General features: G+C 46.6%; 1 protein-coding gene across 1 annotated transcript in view; it reads right to left on the reverse strand.

Annotated features, from left to right (window-relative positions):
- The window catches only part of LOC135401612 (uncharacterized), a 29209-nt gene extending 8091 nt beyond the window's left edge, over nt 1–21118 (reverse strand). Inside the window, exons 1-18 of the mRNA XM_064634115.1 lie at nt 20864–21118; nt 19824–19881; nt 19605–19708; nt 17958–18017; nt 17511–17669; nt 14739–14915; nt 14523–14600; nt 13589–13794; nt 12200–12367; nt 11938–12006; nt 9778–9905; nt 7926–8163; nt 6749–6847; nt 3663–3743; nt 3494–3603; nt 1591–1652; nt 1323–1374; nt 633–703 (exon numbers count right to left, since the gene is read on the reverse strand). Of these exons, the coding sequence (XP_064490185.1) occupies nt 633–703; nt 1323–1374; nt 1591–1652; nt 3494–3603; nt 3663–3743; nt 6749–6847; nt 7926–8163; nt 9778–9905; nt 11938–12006; nt 12200–12367; nt 13589–13794; nt 14523–14600; nt 14739–14915; nt 17511–17669; nt 17958–18017; nt 19605–19708; nt 19824–19881; nt 20864–21035 (2092 nt within the window). The 5' untranslated portion in view covers nt 21036–21118. The remainder of the gene's footprint in view (nt 1–632; nt 704–1322; nt 1375–1590; nt 1653–3493; nt 3604–3662; nt 3744–6748; nt 6848–7925; nt 8164–9777; nt 9906–11937; nt 12007–12199; nt 12368–13588; nt 13795–14522; nt 14601–14738; nt 14916–17510; nt 17670–17957; nt 18018–19604; nt 19709–19823; nt 19882–20863) is intronic.
- Nucleotides 21119–24018: the final 2900 nt, after the last annotated feature.

Raw genomic sequence — 24018 nt, forward strand, 5'->3', positions numbered from 1 at the left:
TTGCGCGTCAGTGCTGTGTGTTGTCTCGTCTCTTTTTCCTTTTACGTCGTCCAAGCAATGTTTTATCTTTTAAAAAAAAAAAAAGGATATCGAACACAGCAGAGAAGCAAAGGGGTCCATTTAAAATGAAACTCCGCTGGTCGATATTGTGCGTTGTTCCATGTCCCATGGTACACCACAGGAATCGCTGTGCTCTCCTGTTTTTTGCGGATTACAGACTTCGTAGCCTCAGTCTATACAAGTTTCTAATTTAAAGCACAGACACAATTTTATGGATTAACCGAGTTAATTTCGTAAACTCACTAAGGCTGTCGCGAGCTGTTGAAATATAACATATGAGTACGTACACGAGCTGCTGGAAGGAAAAATGATAATTGGATTCAAGATTTCTTTCTCGAGGCACGTCCCGATATATACACGCCAGACGTTATGTCGTAGTTGGCCACGGCTCTGACGTCATACGAGCGAGAACAATTCCTATTGGTTCCACGTCCGCATTACTGACGCTTGTGAAGCCGCGACTGTACGTTTATTACCCCCGGCCCTCTTCGCAGTGCAACCTAGCTTCACGTCGATGCGCCGGCTTTGGCGTTAATGGCTTGCGTTAAAGTGTAAAGAGCCTTGTCTCTTACTTGTGTTGGCAAGCATGACACTTATGACGGCACGTATCAGATCAGGAAGAAGCTTCACCACGTACAACTTCCTATAAATGGGGAGAATGTTAGCGAGAAGCAGATAATGGCCCTGCATTGACTGTATCGTAGAGCAGCGTTGCTTTGTCGATAACGCGCTCTTAGAAATGAACTTCACCGCATAGCACGCTCCTAGCCAACCACTATCTCGAAAGATATCGTTATCTGCCCTGGTTTGTTGAAAACAGGAGGTGTAGGCCTTTTTTTTTTTTTGTCACTTATGAACAGCATATGTGTCACAAAAAAAGAGTATGCCTCCCGTTTTCAACAAATCAGGGCAGATAACGATATCATTCGAGGTGATGGTTCACTCTAAAAACACAACTTCACCGCATAGCACGCTGTGCCCCAACCATTGCCACGAATGATATGGTTATCGCTTCTGATTCGAAGAGAGAGGTGGACGTACGCCTTTTTGTGGCAATTTTCATATATTCAAACTGTCAGAAAAAGGCGTACGCCCCCTCTCTCTTCGAATCAGAAGCGATAACCCTATCATTCTTGGCAATGGTTGGAGCACAGCGTGCTATGCGGTGAAGTTCATTTTTAAGAGTGCGGCTTCAACGTCAAGTTCACCGCGCTGTATTCCTCATTGCTGTTCAGTCTATTACATAGAAAAAGAGCTCTAACCTATGTCCAGGAGGTGACCTCAGTATCTGACCGAAATAGCTCATAGGAACAACTGCGAGGGGGAAAAAATCATATGAGAGCTTCAGCGTGTCAGATCAAGGAAAGCTTTTCAACAATGTGGGACACATCCTCAAAGCAACCATAACATGGCCAACGACCATGGAACCGGTGGGTACAGCTCGCAGTGCAACAGAAGCGCCACAAGAGGTCATATACTTCGTCGTGACCAAGGACTTCTAGGAGTAAATAAAGACTCAGTTTCACTCACATATTGTACGTTGTTCTCCTCGATAGACTATATCATAATCGAAGCTGCTCCCCCTTGGAGACCTGCAAAAGGAGCTGTCCTGCAGCCCTTTGTAACATAAGAGCTACAGCAAAAGCCACACCTCTGCTTTACGGCGATTGGCTAAGTCAGCTATAGCTACGGCGCGCGGGGTGTCTGCCGCACGGAAAGTAAAAATAAGCAATAAGTGTACGCAACAAAGGACTCGCTGAATCTCTTACTGGACATGATGATGTCCGCAGGGAGACACAGATAAGTGTTCGACTATAGCCTCCCAAGTTCCGCTTCGATGAGGGTTACCTCGTCCCCTCTTACTTAATCTCTCTCTTAACGGTCGGTATTTACCAAAATCGGTATTTATATTATTCGGTGTTATAAAACAAATTTACTCATTCGTTTATTAAACTCACGCGACCCGGGAGTCATTGTACGCCATCGACTCTGGACACCCGCATCGAGAGGAAGAGTCGCTGGGAGTAGATCATGGTGTCTACTCTCGAGCTCCTCTAGTGCTGAAACATGAACTTTTAGAATGAGAGCCAGGGGGATGACGTCACGACAGCAGCGCCTTTGTAGTTTCGCACATAGCCGACATTATCGACACTATAGAAGGCACTGTACGAGTCTGAATTAAGCGGCCCGTACCCGAAGCCACGGAGTCTTACCGGACCCTATAGCCCGACGCGGCTGCCGAAAACTCAGCCCGGTTCGCAGCTCCATGGGCAGATATGTACTACCAACCGTCCGACAGGATGGTTGGTAGTAGGACTAGTAGTACACTCTTTAAAATGAGCTTCACCGCATAGCACGCTCATAGCCAACCGTAATCTCGAATGATATCGTTATCTGCCCTGATTTGTTGAAAACGGGAGGCGTACGCCTCTTTTGTGACACTTATGCTGTTCATAATTGTCACAGAAAAGGCGTACGCCTCCCGTTTTCAACAAATCAGGGCAGATAACGATATCATTCGAGATGTTGTTTGGCTAGGAGCGTGCTGTGCGGTGAAGTTCATTTTTAAGAGTGTAGGACTAGTAGTAGGCAGGAGAGTAGTAAGACTTGGTAGTAGAGGAGAGTAGTAAGACTTGGTAGTAGAGGATAGTTGGTTAGTAGTAGAGGATTAAATAATGTGTGTGTGTGTGTGTGTGTGTTTCATCCTCAACATTCGTTTTCAAAGTACCTGGCCCTTCCTTCGTACGGGTATGTCTGTTAAAACGCTACAACATAACCGTCGCGTTATCCTCGACATTGCCTCGGTGAGGATCACGCCCTCGCCGCGGCGTGCACCGCAGACGGCAGACGAGGTTCGACGGCAACGTTTTGCTACAAACTGCGTCACAGGCTGCGCTTGCACGTACCAGGTATGTGTGATTTACTCTGTATTATGTGTCTCTACCGTATAATAATTTAACCTATTGGACAGACCGCTAAACAAATCTGCCAATGCAACTGCTGTCCGGGCTTCGTCCTGGCTGAGTTTTCAGCAGCAGGCTCGGGATAGGGCCGGGTAAGACTCCGTCGGTTCCGATACGGGCCGGTAAACATAGGCGGTTGGAGTGGTCTACTCTAGAGTTGCTCGAGTCCAGTAAACGAACACAACCACAGACGCTGCCAGTGAATGTTACGCGCTTGTAGCAGTTTAAGAACAGACAAGCCGACGTGGCAAGTAAATACTTCATTACACGCGCCTTGTGTTTGTCTCGCGTCGTCCCGGGATGTCTCACGATGTCCTGCAGTTCTGCTTTAGAGCAACAATGTTGCTGGACAGGGTCATCGCGTAGTGTTTGTCAAAACTCTAAATTAATTTTCGTAGTCATAAAGTATTTTACGAAAGTACGACGAGAGACCTTTCAACGACGTTATTGAGCACAGCAACAAAACCCACCTCGAAGAGGGGACCTCGGAGGTGAGACTGTTGAAGTAACGTCGCAGACGTGGCTGAGAAGCAGACACAAAGTGAAGCAGCGGATGTTTCTGGTAAAGACTGCGATCGTACTGCAAAAGAAAGCAGCACATTCTAGGCGTCGAGTCGACTTGAAGTAGAATATTCTTACATCGCACCGAACGGAACTCAAGTCCTCGGATTGGAGCCGGCTCCCATCCCAGAAGGCCAGATCCACTTTCATAGCTACTATCTGCAAACATGCCAGAGTCGGTACACGCACAAATAATAAATACACAAAGTGGGAACTTGTACCGCGCTACCAAGTTGCAATAACGCCTCATCGCACACGGAAAGCCTGGCAGTTGTGGGAGGGGGATGCCCCTTCCCTCAATTCCCCGCAGATATACAGTACGGTGCAGAGTTGTACGTAACGCGTTACTAGTAATGAATTACTTTTTTTTAGTAATTTTTAACGTAATCAATTAATTTTGTGAGCAAGTAATTTTCCAAGTAATCTGATTACAATTTTCGGTAATCCATTACTGAGTAATCGATTACTTTTTTAACCTTCTTTCAACAATGGCAACCCTTTTCAGCAAACAAATCTGTAATAAACGCTTGTATGTGTTTTGTATGTTGCTTTCAAATGTATTGGTGAATTTCACTTACCATATATGTTGGTGTCTCATTTTAGAATTTGCAACAAGAGCGGCATAGTTCCATTCACTGCAGGCTTGTTGGCTTTGCTATGGCCCACAGTTTAAAAGTAACGGAAAAAGTAAAGCGTTACATTTTTAATCGGTAACGTATTACATTTTTGATGAAGTAATTTGTAACGGTAAAGAATTACTTTTCGCGCAGTAGTAACAGTAATTGTAATCAATTACTTTTTCCGAGTAACGTGTACAACTCTGGTACGTTGTAAAGAAAGAGGACATCATATCACGTAAAATCATGGCACGGATCTCGTGACTTGAGATTCTTCCACCATCTTGCAGTTCCCTTGAGCAGACGTCCTCCCTTCTTGTTACAATTTGGTGCCGAAACCCGGGATCGAACCAGGAACGCCTTTACGCAGCTTCCCGCGCCGTTTTTCTTCCAAAACCGCCTTTAACCGGCAGAGCAAGCTACAGTATGATGCGTTAACTATTTCGCCCTTCTGGAGATAGTCATCAAGACACCTCCCTTGTCCCAGAAAACCATGGCCATAACATTTCCCGCTGATCGTCGAGTCTCGTATTTCTTCGGCCTCGCTGAACCCGAGTGCAGCCTTTCCATTAACTGCGGCTTTGTCTGAGGATCATGGTGATGCAAATACGCTTCAACAACTATAAAAGTGTCACTAGAAGCTCAAAATGCTTGGAGGCATCGATACAGCGTTGTTTCTCATTGGCATTCAAACATTTCGGCACCCGCTTGGCTGACAGCTTCCGCGTACCCAACTCCTCATGAATTACAAACCCAATGCGTTATTCCGGATATGCCTAAGGCCTCCGCAGTTTTTTGGCCGGCGTTCGCCAATCTGCCTTCGTATCGATCGCTGGAAGTGGGTCGGGCCGAGAACTTTTCAGCATGCTCTCGTAAAATTCGTGACTTTACGTCCCGAGACAACTGTGATCATGAGCGTCACGGCCAGACTTGCGCCCGTTACCCGAAAGAAGTAATTGATTACCGTTACCAATTACTCGACTCCAAATGTAATTGAGTAACGAGTAGAAAAAGTAACGCGTTACTCTGGTCGTTACTCTGCATTCACGCAAATTATACCCGTCTTTCTGTGCTTCAGAAAAGGAAAGAAAAAAGAAAAAGGTCCAACAGCAGTACAGCTGAAATAACACAAAAACAAAAACGCCTAGGACAAGTAGATCTGTACGTCTACTGTATTTATCGCACGGGAAGAAGTTGACCCGATTGTGGAAGAACATTGCGTGGAACTTCCCCATGACTCCTTAAACCTCCAAAGCTTCCGGTGCCACCACACTGGTGTAGGAAGAGATTAGAGAGATAAGATAAGATTAGATTAGATTAGATCCTGAAATCCCAGAACTTTATTACAATGACCTCCGCTTGCTATAGCAGAACGGCCCAACAAAGGCGAGAGCACGAGGGGCTCGACTTGGGGCAGAACATCTGAAAGATAAGTTAATCTCTGCCGGAAAAGTAATCAATTGCTGAGTAATCGATTACTCAGAAAAGTAATTGATTACTCGAAAAATTACTCAAAAATGTAATTGATTACAAGTAACGCAATTACTAGTATAACGCGCTACGCACAAGTCTGGGGTCGCCACGGTGGTCGATGTGTGGATTAAGTTTGCCCACCTGAGGGTTCTTTAACATGACCCGAGAGCTCCACACACGGCACCACCTCGCGCGGACGTCTAAGTTGTCTAACAAAGGCTAAAATTTACAAACAGTATACAGTCAACCCTCGATTTATGAACACCCTCGGTTCCCCGAAAAATCGTTCATAAATCGAGGGATTCATAAATCGAAAATTCAGTTAACTGAGTACTATCGAGCAAACGGAACAGTATTTCAGAGTTGGGATTGTGTTTATAATGCCATATATTGTGTAATTTTGCTTTTGATCATGCCTTCTGCTGTATCAATCTCACAAAGAACAGACGTTAGCGCATTCACATTCTGTTTATTATGCATTACTAAATTGTTTAATTTTGCTTTGGACCATACCTTCCGTTGTGTCAATCTTGGAAAAAAGAGATGTCACCACATTCGCACTGGACTGGTCTCGGATTTCCTCCTGGATTTTTAACCTCCGTTTATTAATCTCCGGGTGACAGCGACCACCTTATTCATCAACTGAGGTCAGGAACACTTGGTCGCACCTTGTGCGACCCCGGAAAACCCGTTTGTTGTTTCGATTTCGAGGGGTTAAGAACCGAGGGTGCAATACCTGGAAAACGTTTTGTCCGTTCAGGCGTCATTCATAAGACCACTGAATTATCCCTTTGAAGGTTTCTGTTGACCTCGGAACTATCCGTTCATAAATTGAGGGCAAAAACGCTGGGCAACTCCTAGTTGGTTCCCAGAAATTCCGTTCATTATCCGAATATCGAGGTTCATAAAACGAGGAAATTCATAAATTGAAGGTTCATAACTCGAGGGTTGACTGTATATTATACACGTGCGTGATACGGTTTCTGCAGGGTCAACACGGATTCTGCAGATACATACTGCCCCAACTCCGGTACGTACAGGACAACCAGGACGCTTGCAAAACATGTTGCTTACCAGATCTTGCAGCTGGAGCATCTGTTTCATGTTTAGCCACTGCAACTTGGGCACCACCTCAAGAACTGCTGCCTTAAACATAGGAATCCACCAGTTGAGCTGAAAAAAAGGCGGGGAAGCTGCTAAGGCACAACACAGAACAGTGATCCCGTATATACAGGGTGGTCCACCAACCATGATACAAATTGATAGTAAAAAAGTAGGCCCAGGAGAGACATGCGGTCGAGGGATTTTTTTTCTTTCTGACAATAACTTTTGCCACATATTGGTAACATTTTTATTTCATTTCAGTTGACAGAGAGTTAATTTCTTGAATTGAACTCCGGAATTTCCCGAGGCAACCTAACGTTTTCTTTGCGGAAATGGGTTCCCCGTGGTCATTTTACTCAGTATAGCACATAATCCCACTCATAATGCAATGGCAATTGCCGAAATAAATTCGCCAAAAATCCGTGGAAATCGGCTCTTGGCTCCGCCTCTTTTTTGACGGCTCGTAGTTTGAGCGCAAAGCTGGGAAGAAAGGAGGTTACATTGACACGCCACACGAGGGGGGGAAAGTCTCTCCGGGGCCTACGTTTTTTACTATGAATTTCTATCATGGTTGGTGGACCACCCTGCACAGTTGTTACCTATCTCGCAAGGCAGCAGCCACAAATACATTGAATGATTTGAATACCGGGTAAAATACGTCGACAGGCATACGCTCCTTCTCACGCGCACGCATACACTCTTAAAAATGAACTTCACCGCATAGCACGCTCCTAGCCAACCATTATCTCGAATGATACCGTTATCTGCCCTGATTTGTTGAAAACGGGAGGCGTACGCCTTTTTTGTGACACTTATGCTGTTCATAATTGTCACAAAAAAGGCGTACGCCTTCCGTTTTCAGCAAATCAGGGCAGGTAACGATATCATTCGAGATGATGGTTGGCTAGGAGCGTGCTATGCGGTGAAGTTCATTTTTAAGAGTGTAGGTGATAAGCTCCATGCAGAATGGCAAAGTCACCACACAGGTAACAAAGAAACGCTATTTCCTCTAAAAACAAGACGTTGCAGAACTTGATTCTTGGTTCTCCGTCTCTTCTATACGTTTATAGTGAACTATGTTTTCCGTGATGTCCACCATAAGCGTGCTACAGGGAACGTGTAAATACGTAATTAACGTGAGAATTACTTCCTCGATCAGTTCCTTTCTCGTGAAAGACCCGGCAGCGAAGGACTGTAGCAGGAGGGCATCCACGCCGGCAGGACAGACGCGTTCAGCGTGCCTCAGGCACAGCTGCTCCCTCCGGGTCGTGACGTTGTTCAGATAGGAGGCTCCAGGTAGGCTGGCGTCACTCGAATAGCGGTCAGAGAAGAACAGACGGTACTGACTGGCAATGCACAGGCCCAAATAGTTGAGAAGGTGGCGACTGCGGTCAGACAGAACAACATCTGCACGGTCATGTATAGGGGCAGCGCAACTTCCTATCTTGTGCGTGCATATTTCTTTCACAAACTTTTCGCGCACATTTCTCGTAGCTTTTGCAAAAAGTAGGTCTTACTTCCTTGCTTCTACACACGGTATGCCCATGCAGACTTTGAATATAGTCCAATTGCCGGGAGTAGACATCTTTACTAGTTTGAACCGCACCGGCTTTCAACAAACGTAACAAAATACAGTTAACGTTTCGGGTCCCATTCGAGTCCCATCATCAGAATGACGCTGTCCTGGTCGTTACCGGGTATACCCGGAGAGAGAGAGAGAGACCGGAACATGTTTCCGGAACATGTTTCCGGAACATGAACGGAACCGGAACATGTTTCACATAGGCCTTCAGAAGCGAAACAGGAAAATGAAATACCAATGGATCTCTTCCTAAAGTGCTTCTGCAAATGCGCGCGACGCCCAACACATTCAGATGGCACTCTGGGAAGTTCTACCAAACTATTGTTAAGGTTATCGTGCCTATTGGAAGCAATTGAACCTCCGTATGCTATAAGGGGATAAGTCGGAAGATCCCAAACCGGGAAAATTGGCCTGATCTGATTGTCCGTCCCATTGACACACATGCATTTCCCGTTTCTTACCCTCCTGTAGCAGGCCTATAAATTGCAGTACGGTCCGAAATTTTCTTTGGCAGGTACATACTAACTGGTATGTAGATGTCATTGCAGCAAAAATAGTAACAAGGGAATAATACCCCTGTCCGACGGGCTGCTCGAAGGACTTCGGGGAATTTTCATTAGCAAGAAATGACCTCTGACAGCCGTGTCAGACGGCAGCTCAAATGACCTTTCTAAGAAATGACCATCAACGCGAAAGGAGGCCCCCAACGACATTTGAGGAACAGAAAGGAGCAATCTCGACAACAGTGTTATGCCATTGTACCCTCGCTACCTTCGCAGCTGAATGTAGGAAAACCTATAAAATGGAGTGAAACTGTGTAAACGTATTTAGATCCTATTTAGAGAAGTGCATATGGCTTCTGCATCTTGATTTGTGGCGCACAGACCAACTGCAAATTTCCACAGCAGACAGGGAAAACGAAAACGAAAAAGGGAGCCAATGAGAGCAGTCAGTTGAGGAGCACTCCTTTCCCGCCTGTCTGGCAGGCGCCCCCGAACAAAGGTCATTTGAGAGGCCGAAGGCCATTTCTCGCAATTGACATTTGAAATGCTGTCTGACTAGGGTATCAGTCGACTTATCCCCTTATAGCATACACGGATGTTCAATTGCGGTCGTGCGTGACTCAGAATCTTATCCACTGATTGGTTCCTGTTGATACCGTTCGACGCAGCGTTAACAATGGTTAGATAAAATTTTCTACTCAGTGCGCACCCAACGGGTGGTCCATGCAGCATATTCACGCGTCTGAATATGATGCAGTCAATAGAGAGTATAAAGGCAAAGCAAGGGATCAGCGGCTCGAAAATCGCTATCCTATGGGCTTCTTTTCGCGCCCAAAAAGAATGGCTCGTATAAAGAACAACGAGCCTCAGAAAGCACTTATCCCTTCAAGGAGAGTAGAGAATTCCGAACTTACACTTGGTACTGATCTATGAGCTGTGCGAGGTCATTGAAGTAGTCCGGGCTATCCACCAGAACAGGGCTGTAGTCCGTAAACGTAGTGACGTTCGCAAAAATGGCGTTCAAAGTTCGCTGCCAATCCCACTAGAAATACGACGTGATCGCTTTAAGAGATACAGTGGAAACCTAAGGGTCACACATGCGCCTCAAAATGCGCCTTAGCGTTCGCGGTGCAGCGTGGAGAAGCCGCGGTCATACCAGCCGTGCCGCCAGCGTGCCTTTCGTTGTCGTTCGTATTTCGAGGCTGTGTATACCGACACTTCAAACAAAGGTTACACAAAGTTTGCGCAAAGTTCTGCTGGAATCATCCTCGTCTTCACGACAGAGATGACAACCGACAGCGCGTTTCACCTAACGTGTTCGTAATTTCTGTATAAGGAAATCTACTTTTGAACATCAGTTCCCTCACGTTCAACAGTTGCCGCTTGCGTGGATCCCGTCGTATGAATGCGTGTATGAGTGAGCAAAAATGTAAGAGTGAAAGGAGGATGAGTGAGAGAGAGTGGCTGGTTTGTCCCTTCAGATGACGCGCCATTGGAAGTCGCTGGGGAGGTGTGTTAGCTTAGCTCAATTGGTAGAGCCCTGGACCGGTAACCCAGAAGATGTGGGTTCGAGCCCTATAGCTGGCTAACCTTTTCTGTGACATTCATCTTTCAAAGGAAATCTACTTGTTCGAAAAAGATGTGGTCTACGGTATTTATCTTCAGGGAAGTTTTCCCACGACCTGCGTCGGTTTTAATTAGATCTCTCTCTTTTCTTTCTTTCTATTTTTGTCCCCCAAAAGCTTAATTTTCAGAATTGAAGTCGAAAAGATGCCAAGTGAAGGCAAAGTTTTATTTGTTTGTTTCTTTTTGCCAGAAATAAAGTACCCCCAACCCATTCAAGGACACATTCCACTGGCAATATCTAAAAAAAAAAAAAAATATCGAAGATAATCGTTCTGAAACGCCAGCCTCATTTCGCTGTGAGAGGAAGCTTTGCCTCACGTGCCTGTACCTCGCCAACAAGTTGTTGGCGTCGTTTCGTGCTGGCGAGAAAATGTCGCTAAAACGGAACGACCTCAAAATGATGTTGCCTATGACGTGTGACGAGACGGTTACAAGCAGTGCTCTAAATCATGTTATGTAACTTGAGCGTCATGTCGAGAGACAACATTTTGAGAGTAAAATGTGAGACGCGAAATAGCGCGGAAGGCACGAGTTAAAACGACGATAAAACCTGTGACACGGAACAGAAGGAGACAACACGACACGTTCTCAAAACAAGAACGTGAGAGCTACTACTGAAGACAACACGAACTACTATTGAGAACTACTACTACTACAGAACTACTACACGAGAGAGAGTGTGTAGAGAACTACTACACGAACTACTATTGAGAACGTGTCGTGTTGTCTTTTTCTGTTCCGTGTCTCAGGTTTTATCGTCCTTTTACGAAGTACCTTCTCGCCTACACCCTTGCACTTCTAGCACGAGTTAAATTAGGCACGAGCATTAAATTATGGCGAATTCGCGTGGTCATTTCCTGGCAGCTACCTTTGCCAGATTCTCTTGGTCGAAACGTGGCAATGGCGGTTTGCTAGCACCATGAATTTGCCAGCTAGCACTTTTTTAGCACGGCCTCTATAGACTGAGCCCCCACGTGATCGATTACGTTTCGCCGCCGCGCAAAGCATGCTGGTAGGCATTATCACCCGATGCATTTTCCCCGCTTCTTGCCCACCACAGCAAAATATAACCTCTAACCGGTCTTCTCGGGACGTCACATGTTTGTAAACAGAGGGTCGTCTATACAGCTGGGCAGCGTGTTATTGCCCAACTATATCCGGTGTCCGACACATCCGCACAGCGAGGGCCCGCATTGGCTAACAGATGACGGAACCGGACCATGAGCAACCACGATGCCCCTAGCGGTGACAACAGTCACGTGACCAGCGCGGGCGTCAGGCTAACCTACCCAACCTCACTTGCAAATTTACGAATTCATCAGCGTCCACGCGATTTCCGGTTGGCTTCGCTCCCAGGGTCACGACGGCGGCACGTCCTATGTCGAATTTGTGTGATTTCTGACAACCCATAGACGGTTAGGGACATAGTAGGGATGCTTGTGACGTACGTGGTTGCCAGCTGGGAGGTCTTTCAGCCTGACGATGCTCGTTGAACTTGTAGCGTGTTGGGCAGACAGCTGTCAAATGTAAGAGGCGTGGAAAAGAACGGATCAAAGCTCTGCACTCGAAATCGGTTGTCATGTGAGTTTGTTTTGACTATAGACTTCGTGATGTCCTCACTTAGAACAGCACTCAATAGCACGCGATCTCCTCGAGAGATCCTCCTAACACCCTTGCCGAGAAACCTTGCAAGACACGGCGCCGACTCACCCGAGCAACTTCCCTGAATATGTTGAGCATAGCCTCGATATCTCGGTCGGGCTGAGAGTAGAGGACGGGCAGTAGGTCACGGAGCTTCCACCAGGTCGTCAGTAGGTTGTCCACGTGAAGCGATAACTGACCCACGATGGACGCTGCGTCTTCAGTAGCACTCGTCAGCTGCCCAAAAGACAACAACTTTGCACTTTCGCGCATGGCGGCATGGAGGATTTTAGACTAAACTTCGGACATTTTTAGAGACGTTTCGCTTACTACCACATAAGATTTGTAGGACCCGTGGAACGTTCCAGTTATATATTACAAAATAAATAAATAAGCAATCCAAAAAGGACGTCCAAACAACTGAGGTGCCGTGATGAATGTGATAGCCGTAACGTGCAACTATGGTGGAAAGAAGCATTCGAGAGAAGAGTTGTGCAAGTAAGAAGTGAGGGGTCGTCACGTTATCCGCGGCCCTGCGCACACCACTTTAGGGGGCCACATTTTGACACCACCCAGGAATTCTGGAGCTACCTCTTAAACGGCTCTGCAGACAGCTGTAAAATCGACACCGCGGAAAACCAGCAGTGACGTCACAAGGCCTGTCGCTACAGCTTCACCTTTCCAGTGGAGGAGTGGGTCTCCTCTGATTCGCTCATCCACGAGTGCAACGAAGCTCCGTAAGCCGATTGCATATCATTACGGCCAAAGTTTCATTACGGCCGAAGTCTCATTACTGCTAAAGTCTCATTACGGCCGAAGTCTCATTACGGCCGATAATCCTTTAATCCCATTCTCATTTCCCGCGACAAGAGACTCACACCGTGCAAACTAAGTGGAGAAACCAATGCAAGCACACAGTCGTGGGTAAGTAAAAAAAAATAGTAACTGAGTTACAGTTACTCTTTTTGAAATTGAACTCTTTTTACAGCTACAGTTACTGCATCAAAGTAACAAAGAAAGAATGGCCAAGAAGCAAGCGAGCTGGTGACTTACATGAAAAAAAAAGCAGAATAAATGTAAATATATGGAAAATATTACAATACCCGAGTAACTTAGTTACATTTTACAGTCACTTTAACAAAAAGCAGTCTATTACACTTACAAGAATTACTTTTGTAGAAAAGTATCTAGTTACTGTAACTTGTTACTGCAAAAAGTAACTAGTTACTACCCTACCCAAGACTGCAAGTATACTTTAGCGGCAGAGATTACTTAGCATCGTAGTAAAGGTGCCTGTATAGTATCTATCATGGATACTTCAGAGTTTGGACGTTGGAAAACGGAACCGCCTCCTTGCACATCCTTCCTTTTCCTCATTTCTCTTCTAGCCCCTCTCATTAGGCAGCACCCAGGTACCTAAGTGAGGTAAAAAAAGAAAAGAAAAACGTGGAGGCTCACCAGCACAATGTTGCCAAACCCACGCGTATTGTCCACGATTTTGACGCGGAAGAAGGGGGCGACGTCGAGAAATCTGACCGTTGCTCCGTACGCCTCATCCAGCATGGGCGAAGTCAGCTTCTCGTTGATCAGGTATGGAAAGGCTTCCAGGTCAACCATGGAAAGCACGTCAAGAAAGGCATCCTTCTGCGATACGAGGCGGTCCTCTGAGGACGAAAACTACTCTGTATGAATTCCATTAAGGAACTGCCGTTGATAGAAATCCTTTGATTTCCGGCCACAGATACTACTTCCCATCTACACACACACCCTCATCCTTTAGATATGTTACCCAGTGAAACTCACACAGATGTTTACAATTGAGGCATCCTTTCAACAGATAATTCCCGAAAAAGCCAATGAGTGCCAGCGCCAGGCGTTGAACCTGGAACTCTCCTAATTACCGGTCACCACATTGACATGGCCTTCTCGTAGAATAGAGGAGCCTCAAGTAATCGGGACGTACAGGTCACGCAGTCCTTTTCTGCTCTCTCTTGCATGTTTTCTCACTCACCCACAAATCCATACAACGAGGCAGGTGTTCGAGGCCCTAGGGCCCAGGTTCGACCCCTGACATTCACTGGCTTTCGTGAATTACTGACTGTCCCCCTTAGGCTCTTAGAGGCGGTATGTGTTTCTCCAGAAACGTACTCGTACTGGAGGCCCACACGGAAGAACCACGACAACGCTTCAACCGCCCTTCTTCCATCAACATACGCGTTTTAGGCTTCAATGCTTTGTTCGTTCTTCTGAATTTCCATTGGCCTCAAGGACTACCACGTCACTTCATTCGTTAGCTTTTCATGCGTGTGTTGTGTGCGTTGGAGGCTCAAGTATTTCGTGTCGGCCCCTCGGGTATTGATGCTGCTGAATCGCTACGTGGCTATATACTTACGGACGCTGGTGCAGTTCTTGATGAAGAGCATGACTTGGGACAGTGCTGTATCCACGTTGTCGATCATGCCGAGCATATCTTGATAAAAAGATAAAAACTGTTGTGAACCTAATCAATATATAATACGTACATTGTGGTGGTGCTTGAAGATAACATTGAAGAGTGCAATACACCAAGTCACATACATATAATGACATGGCCTTTCAAGGAGCTTACCGTGTGTGTGTTGTATAGCTGCACGGTAGACGTGGTTGACGCTGATGTATCTGTACGGTAGCGCGTCAGGGTGGGACAAGTTGAGCATGTCCTCGGTGCACACAAATCCATAGAAGTCATTGCACGGCTCCACTTGGAAGCTCAGAAAACCCTTCGGTTGGACGCGCAGGTAACGGGCTGGGTAAAGTTTAACATGTACTGTTTCAACAGAATGCCTGTCCATGAGGAACGTTGCGTTTATGGTTAAGCTTTCTTAAAGGAAGACTCCGGGACAATCCGAAACTATTATAACGGCTGTGTAAATATAAGTTCGATATATTCTTCAGAAATGAGAAACAAAAGTTGGTTTGGCAGTTGGGAACGCGTCAGTTGCCAAAAGGGCTGGGAAGCTCAAAACGAAACCGAAACTTCTGAATGTTCCCCTCTCCTACCTGTACCGTCCATGACGTCACCGGTAGTCTCGTGTGGGCCACGGGCTGTTGTTCGGGCCACATGGATGACCAGTCATCTGCTTCCTCAATTTTGTTCTAAAATATTCGCCGGCGGTAAAAGCGAAGCCTATTCCGAAAGCCCCACACGAGGGATACCGGTGAGGTTAAGCCCAGTGTTATTGGACTGATTTTCCATGGAGGAGCGCCTAATCACTCAACGGAAAATATTCTTTTTCTAATTATTTGTGCCACTTGGGGATGAGAAATTGTATTTACGGATATATCTTACGGTACGGATTGCTGTCGCACTGTTATCTCAACACGTTTTTGGTGCGGAGTCTCCCTTTAAGTAGTGTCCCTCCCTTTTATCATCTTGTAGCGGTCCGTGGACGATGATGAAGACGTGCCTCTGCAGCCACTGCGCGTGCCAGCCAGTTCTACCGGCGCTGTCCTAGCGTGAGGCCACGAACACGTGCCCGCTAGGACATTAATTCCATCACCGTCAGTCAGGACTCATGTGGAGGAACAATATCTCTGCATTTGGTGACCCGAACAAAGAGCACCATGTTCGGCGTAATTCAACCTAGTACCATCCCAAATTTTCGCAACGCCATATTCGAGGAACCGCTATAGGCGACGACGCCAATGAGGCTGCACATGACGTCAGGCGCTGCCTTTGAACGCCTTTGGGCCACGTGACACGTGAAAACATGGGGGTGCGTCACAGGCGTCATATACTGTGCGCCAAAGGAGGCAGCAGCCTGTGTTTTTACAATTTCCTCTCGTAACTGCACGCATATACCGCAACAACTCACGGCATGTCCTCCAACTGTGACTCCGGTGAGGCAATGTGTTTTCCCCATGTCACGTGAGAAAACGTGACGTCACTGCACAAGCCTCATTCACCGCAGCTCACTCAACGCACTGCATCGCAACGACAACGGTCGTCCACTCGAGACCATAGTTCGCCCATCTCGCTGCTCACTTTGATATGGTCACACAGTCTGCCACACGCTTCGCAACTCCGGGCAGAGCCGTTTATAGGGAGAGTTTGGCCATTAGGAGGAGCCTAACTTGAAGCGCGTCATGCAACGTCACGGCTAAGCCACCTCCCTCGCCGTGCTCTATTGTTGTCCCGTTGTCAGCCGGTCGCCGACGCCATATTGATGCTGGTCGTTGTTTACGATGCAAGGAGGGAAGACACATGCGTACATTGTGCTTCGAAAACCTTTCGTCCTTGAACTCTTTCAGTTTGGCAACAAACCCCCCCCTCCTTATCAGAGGCGGCTGTGGGTCATAAGCCGGTTATTCCTGTAGATTGCATTCATTAATTGCGACAACAAAGCTGGCGGACAGCATCAATATGGCGCGTATCAGATGGCTGATAAGCGGATTCTGTTCGGATTCAGTCTTTTGGGGCGGTGGAACGACGACTCTGACGTCAAAATAGGCTCCACCCATGAGGCGGCAAAAGATCAGAGAATGGCCAAACTCTCCCTATAAATGGCTCTGACTCCGGGCCTCCACCAGCGACACCTCTCTGCCCTCCACGATGGTCCTCCCCGGCACTCTCCTGGAGGCAACACTTCGAGCTCGACGCTCACGAACCGCGTCGCGGTTCAGTGGCCCGCTCACTGCAGCCCTTCTCGGCCCGCCCCTGGAACCCGCCCGGCCAGCGCTTGTCCGCACTGTCCATTCCGCTGCCATTCGGCACCTCAAGTTGCAAGCACAAGCCGCATTATATGGCACGAGTAGCTGATGCGCCATTAAAACCTGAAGACACAAGCCCTGCTTTCTCCTCTTCGCGTACCGACGCGGACCTCACCCACAAGCTGTGCACCGCTCCGCGTCTGAGTGGTCTTGAGGGGGTGGCATGATGTCCTAACCAGTTCTACCGGCGCCGTCGTAGCGTGAGGCCACGAACATGTGAACGCTGGGACATTCCATCACCACCGGCCAGGACTCGTGCGGAGGAGGACCTCCCCTCCACAATTTCAACATCATAGCATTCTATCTCTTTCCAGTGGAGACATCAAAGTCGCGTAGGAGAATGGGACATTATACAAGTTGCACAATTTTTTGTTGTACCGTGTTAACGTTGCTTACGGTTAGTTTTCCCGAAATTAATGGCACAAAAAATGTGACGTGACTACACAGACACGTGAAAAGACAATGATAAAAATGATAACGCTACTGCTTGGGAAGAGAGCGGGAACTTTTTGTGACGACCGAGTACGTTATCGCGAGAAGTCGTCATACCCTATGTCAAAAGACATAACGTCCGCAGCCCTGTAGAGCTTCGTCTGGAACACTGATTTGGTATGTGTAGGAACATGCATACCTTCGTGAAGGCAGGGTATCTTTGCACACTCATTGCTAGAATTTCCCTCATTTGGCTTGGTCTCGCTGTTTGTTGGTGCATCACGAAAGGGTCTCCGAGTGTTCTTGACTGAAGATTCCGTGCCAGCCAAATCATGTCCTTTGTTCATTCCCAGATCACCTGCATCCATTGTGTCCTTACATGAATTGGGACAACTGTTTTAACGCTTGAAATCAGACGTCCTCTGAAGCGGCACCTGGAGATAGGGGCCGGTCAGACCAATCAGATCAAGCGTTATCTGTTCGCAGAGGAGATCGTCCTTATCGTCACACAGCACCTCGTCAGCACATGCATGCCTCTAGCCCTTGCAATGGTGGTTCCGCGCATGTGAGGCGATTTGCCCAGTTTCCTCACCAGGTGCGTGTTTGTGGGCCTCAGCACCAACACCCGCATTGAAAATTCACTTACGCAGCGTTTCCAGAGAGTAGGTAGTTGTTGAGGAATTGTGACTGGACTTCCAGTTGACGCCTGCAATTATAAATGCTGTTCAATAACGCTTTAATGATTCAAGAGAAAATGTGGCTCGCAAATCGTCCTTTTGGTAAAGCGGGCTGTGCGTTCTTTTTACTATTCCGTATTAAAGCAGCGAAGCGTATACTGCGCATTTAGCAGACGACACTTGGCAGACGATCGACACGGTCAGCGTGTTTCCCTGTCGTCTGCTACGGAATATCTTGTGGCTGTGTAGCAGGATATTCCCCACGGTTAGCGGTGTACGTGAAGGCACGACGTTGGGCACTCGCGCTCACGTGACCGCATGACGAGATAACAGGTTCCGCGTACAATATCTCCCTTCTGTCCCACGGATCATAATCGCCCACAACAACATTCTCAAGAATCGCGAGCTTGGCAACTTCGCAACTTACAGGTTCGACGAAGGCAGTCAACAATGAATATAAATACAGGAACATTTCCGCGTCTCAAAAGTGCTTATACTGTATCGTAAATACAGGGTGGTCCACCAACCATGACAGAAATTCCTAATAAATAACGTAGGCAACGGAGTGACGCGCGGTCAAGGATTCTTTTCTTTCTTTTTTTGCCGGGAACATTTGCCGCATATTGGTACCATTTTTTATTTCATTTCGATTGATGGAAATGTAATTTCTCGAATTGAACTCCGAAATTTTCCGAGTCAACCTAAGATTTTCTTTGCGGAAATGGGTTCCTCGTGGTCACTTTTATCGGTATCTGTAACCTTTTACCGGTAGAAATTGTACCGGTAGTCCTTGGCTCCGCCGCTTTTTTCTCGGCTCTAGTTTGAGCGCCAAAGTGCGACGAAAGGAGGTTACATTCGTGAGGTTACAATTTCCTCTCGTAACTGCACGCATATACCGCAACAACTCGACCCAGTACCATCGGGTGGCCTGACGCTGTATCATGGTTGATGGACCACCGCGTACATGCAAAGTTGACCAGCATTCAGCGTCGGCGCCGAACAGTGTTCCACGCGGAAGTTCGGAAACGCTCATGCTATGGATTACGTTGGATATTGATGGAACATCTAAACAGCGATGGCCACTAACTACTTCTACAGTAGTTTAACTATAACTACTAATAACTTCGCGATGGAGTAGTTTAACTAATTTTCAGGGGAGTAGTTAAAACTGCTTCTTTAACTACTGCAATGTATTTTAACTACATCTATAACTCTTAATGTTGTCCATCAACATCCCTTGTAGTGTTCTTGGAAACCTAAATATGAATCACGAGCAATGATAAACTTTTGCTCAAGCCATTGCTACGATCGTCAAATACAAAGCTTGCGGCGGAATTCTTTCTGTGCCTACTCGATAAACTAAGTTGCAGAATTATTTCACAGCAAATGAGGTCTCATTAGGCAAGTAAAGCTTGCGGCAAAATCGGAAGTAGTTGGCGCCTGCAGTAACCTGTAACTATTGTAGTTTACTCCATAACAGTAGTTTAACTAGTAGTTGCCACTACATTTCTGCAAGTAGTGGATAACTACTTTTTAACTACAATCAAATAGCTTAACTCCACTCCATCTAAATTCTTGTGCATCATTGCGGTCGTGTGGGTTAAACTTATACGTACTGGTAGAAGCTAGCATGTACGGGAACAGTGTGGCCAAGCCTATGAGCACGGCTGCAGTGAACAACACCACGAATAGGATGTACACCTTCAACTTGTGACCGCTTCTGCTCAAGAAAAAGTTTTTAATTAGTCAAAATAAGTACGTAGGACAGCCGCGGAAACCACGCGAAATCAACCAGTGTAGACAAGGTGCCTTGCAACCTATAGTCCCCGACTCACTGTGAAACGCCAACCGAGAGAAATTCCGTAGCAGAGTACATGTCCTCGGACGACGTCACTGAAAAAGTAGTTAAAATTACTTTTATCTAATTGTGCCTCGACAACTACACTCAACGATTAGACGTCATTAGCAGTGTACCGAGAAGATAAAGAAAAGATGGACTCAAAGGTTGTTATGGCTATTTAGAGTATTTGGGATGTATAACAGCAGATTACTTGTGCCGGCGTGTCGAGCTCAGCAATCACTCATGCAGATGGAACACATCTTGTCTACATCTATAAAGCCCTGAAGGCCATATTGCATCCTGGTAAATTTCCTAGTCAAAACGCAAATGGTGATGTTGCGGCTGCTTGAGAAAACTGGTCTGAGTTTGTTTCCGTTACAACTACCGTTTACCGAGCAATGAGGTTCGTATCCATATATTGCACCTTGGGAAACGATCGACATATACAGTGAACCCTCGTTAATATGACCCCCGATAATCTGACATACGCGCTTTACGACCATACTCCTGGATGATACAATGCAGTGAAGCCTCTACAAATCCCCCCCCCCCGTTAATATGACAATTCCGCATTATGACCAAAATTTTCGGGAACGACCATGGTCATAATAACGACGGTTCACTGTAGTTGCCCGTCTGAGCGTGGCCGATTACGGCAAGGAGTTCCATCACCAGCACCGCCACCTTGTAACAACTAACGTAACTGCATAAGTGTCGCAACCCGCTCCCGTTTTTGACCAATCAAGGAGACAGAAAGACGTCATAACAACGAGGTCATAATGGTCCATAGCCTCCTATATACTGAGTATATAGGAGGCTATGAATGGTCATAATAACGAGGGTTCACTGTAATTCTGTCTGGGACTGTTCTGACCCCATCAAAATCCTAAGAAATTAAGTGACCCGAGAGAAAATTAAACCTCGCGAAAACATGGAGAAAGACTGCTTATTTCACCGATAAGAAACAACGCAAGTTTTGTAGCTCTTCATTCCATTGCGTAGAGTTATCGGAAATGTATCCATCTCTCTTTATACCTGTTGCATTTCCGCGCATCTTCCGTTGAGGAACAACGTTGATGCTGGAAGGTGGAGTTACGTAGCCCTCCGATGTTACTTCTTCGGTCGGTTTCGTTTCTGGTTCACGGACGATGGTTCGTTGATCTGGCGGTGTCATTGCTGAGCAAACACTCACCCACCCAGGCTGCATTGCTCTCCAAGTAAAACTAGACTCAGAATGACGTACAAATGCTGGCGACGAATAAAGACGCTTCAGAGAACTGTGTAGACACAGGGTTCGTTCTGGATAGGAAGTTCTTCTTCTTCTACTAATGAGATCTTCTTCCAATCAAAAGATCTCCCTGAGTTGTTCTTCTTCTTCTTCCACCACTAGGTGCAGTGACCACTAGCCACACAGGGCCATTGGCCAGGGTTCCGTGAGTTGTTGTTCTTCAAAACAGTAAAATCTTCTTCGTCATCCTTTTCAGGGTGTGCTCAGACGAAACCTAAGTGGGGCATGACGCGCATTTATGAGAGTTAAACCATTAGAAAAATCGTGGAAGCTGAGCTCAGTACAACAAAATAAATTTAGCGACGGAAACTTAGGTTTCCTTGCATTCGAATAGACTATCGCTATAGGGGAGCTACCGGTGTAGAAACGAAAAAAACTATGTCCCAAATGGATGTCTCATAGGTAATGCTCTAGTAGCGGCGCATAACCCTCATGGGATCACCACCACCACGTTAAAATCGGTATATCCTATTCCCAGAAGCCCTAGTTCTCGTCGCTAGATTTATTTTGCTACGCTGAGTTTGAGTTTAATTGCCACGATTTTTCTCGTGCCGCTATTATGTACCGTCATTACATTCGGCCAGATGTTCAGAAATCCACATCAACAAGTACAGTAGATTTAAGGCGGACTCATGCGGTATAGTTAGCTGCACCGTGGCAAAATTGTTTTCTTCGCAGAACACGATAAAAAGCGACAAAGCCATTATTTTCATTCCCAGGGATCTGGAAAACTGCAGTAAGCTTGCCGAATTTGTTGATTGGAGTCAATTCCCCGAATATTACTCTAGGGAATGACATCATTTTGGCACAAATATCGCGGGCAGGCGGGCCGAGAGAAGCGATTTTGTTGCATCTCCCATAGACTCCCATGTATTCAAAATTTGACAAACTTTAATTCGCCAAAAATCAGTGCATCTCATCAGGCCTACAAAAATATGTCATTCCCTAGATAAACTCGCGGGGAACATGCCTGTTCCCGTTTCGTGTAGAAATGTAGCGAGGTTTACGAGAACCCTGCGAACAAAAATTTCCCCTAGACTCTTTAAGAAGTGAGTCCGCCTTAAGAGGAAGTGAACGCGTGTGCTGGAGACACCCGACCGTTGCGTCGCACGCAAATCACGTGGTCACGGCGCAGGCACCGTCCTTCGTCTACTGCAATGCTATCGCATTTCGTACGGGCTTCGTAGTGCGCCAGAGTACAGCGATTTTTTTTTTTGGGGGGGGGGAGGCGGATTTTAGGACTACTGAAGTGATGTGTCATACGCAAAATTGAGGTCAAATTGTAGCAAATGGGTGACGTCCCAGTTTATGAGAGACGGGCCTCCTTTTCGCAGTCCCGCTGTCCCACGTGTCTGCTTGTGGTGGAGGTAGAACTCAACCACACTCTAGCGGGAAACGTCACCGCTATCGCACGGGGGGGATCGTACGTCCTGGGCCGACTTCACAGGGAACCCAGGGAAAACACCCAGACAACGCACAGTCGGTGCCCGGATTGGAACTCGGGTCATTTTCCCCGTCTCGGCTTGGAATGACCACGGGACCTGGTAGTCTGCTTGTGGGAAGGCCTTTTTATCCTGCTTTCCGGTCGCAGCTGAACGAACTTCGAATAGGTAAGAGGTCGTTCAACTTCCACGTGACCTTCTCACAGCTCGCATGTTTCTACACTCTAGCCAATGGAACTACCTTTAAGGAGTTGCTGTTCCAGAAGCCAATACTTTGTTGAAAGTGAAGCCGGCCTTCGCACGCTTTGTTCATCAAGAGCTGCATCGCCGACAATAATGATGAAATAAAAATGCAAGTTCAGCGATTTCAGGGCGCGAGTTTCCGTTCGTATCTGCGAATATGAGATGGCTGATGAGGACACACTAAGGAGAATACATCCTGGTCAAATTATTTCCTGTACGCGCGCTAGGTAGCACGCAGAAGAAAAAAAAAAGAATAATATTAACACGTACACACACACACAGAAAAAGCGAAAATAACTTAATCAGTAGACTGACGGCACTCGTATGGGCGTGTAGCGCTCAAAGACTGGACTGATATAGGTGAAACAGAGTTTGATTTGTTGAATGAAACACCCCAGTAAACCACAAACGTCTATTAGACATACCAGAAACATCCAAACATCTAAGACATTTGGGATGTCTAGTAGATATCCAAGTATGTCCACGTTCTATTCCATGGATGTTCCATGGATCGTCGGAGGCTCGTCCATAACTGTATAAATGCATGTCCTCTGGATGTACCTGCTGGACATTTGTCACGTCTAGTGGACGTGTTCATGAGGCATTGCGACGTCTAATATACGTCCAATCATTTGCGCTATTCATGCACACAAAATAGCTGAAAAAGTAGTTTTGCAATCCGGTCTATATATTGTCGTATGTTAATCCGGTAGGAACATCGACAGGACGTATATTAGACGTCGCAAAACCTCACAAACACGTCCAATGGATGTGACAAATGTCCAGCAGGTACATCCAGAGGACATGCATTTATACAGTTATGGACGAGCTTCCAACGATCCATGGACCATCTATGAAATGTACCGTGGACATATATCTACTAGACATCCCAAATGTCCACTCTGTACCATCCTCTGGATGTCCATTAGACGTTTTGGTTTACTGGGACGGCCCCCCCCTCCCTATACTGTAGAGATGTCCCACCTTAAGGGGTCCAAGTATGGCCACGTTAGTAATCGGCTATTTGCGAGATATTTTAGGGAGGGGGCCTAGTTTCAGAGTAAGGTGGGGATACAAACTGTTGCAACGCAAAATTGAAAGAGAGTGATCCAGTCCCTCCACCTCTCATATGATACTTGTCCTGTACCCACGATCCAGGATGAGGGTACGGATCATAAACGTGCGATCAGGATCAAGCCACAAGAAATCCCCACGGC

Source organism: Ornithodoros turicata, chromosome 7, assembly GCF_037126465.1.
Source record: "Ornithodoros turicata isolate Travis chromosome 7, ASM3712646v1, whole genome shotgun sequence".
NCBI lineage: Eukaryota > Metazoa > Arthropoda > Arachnida > Ixodida > Argasidae > Ornithodoros > Ornithodoros turicata.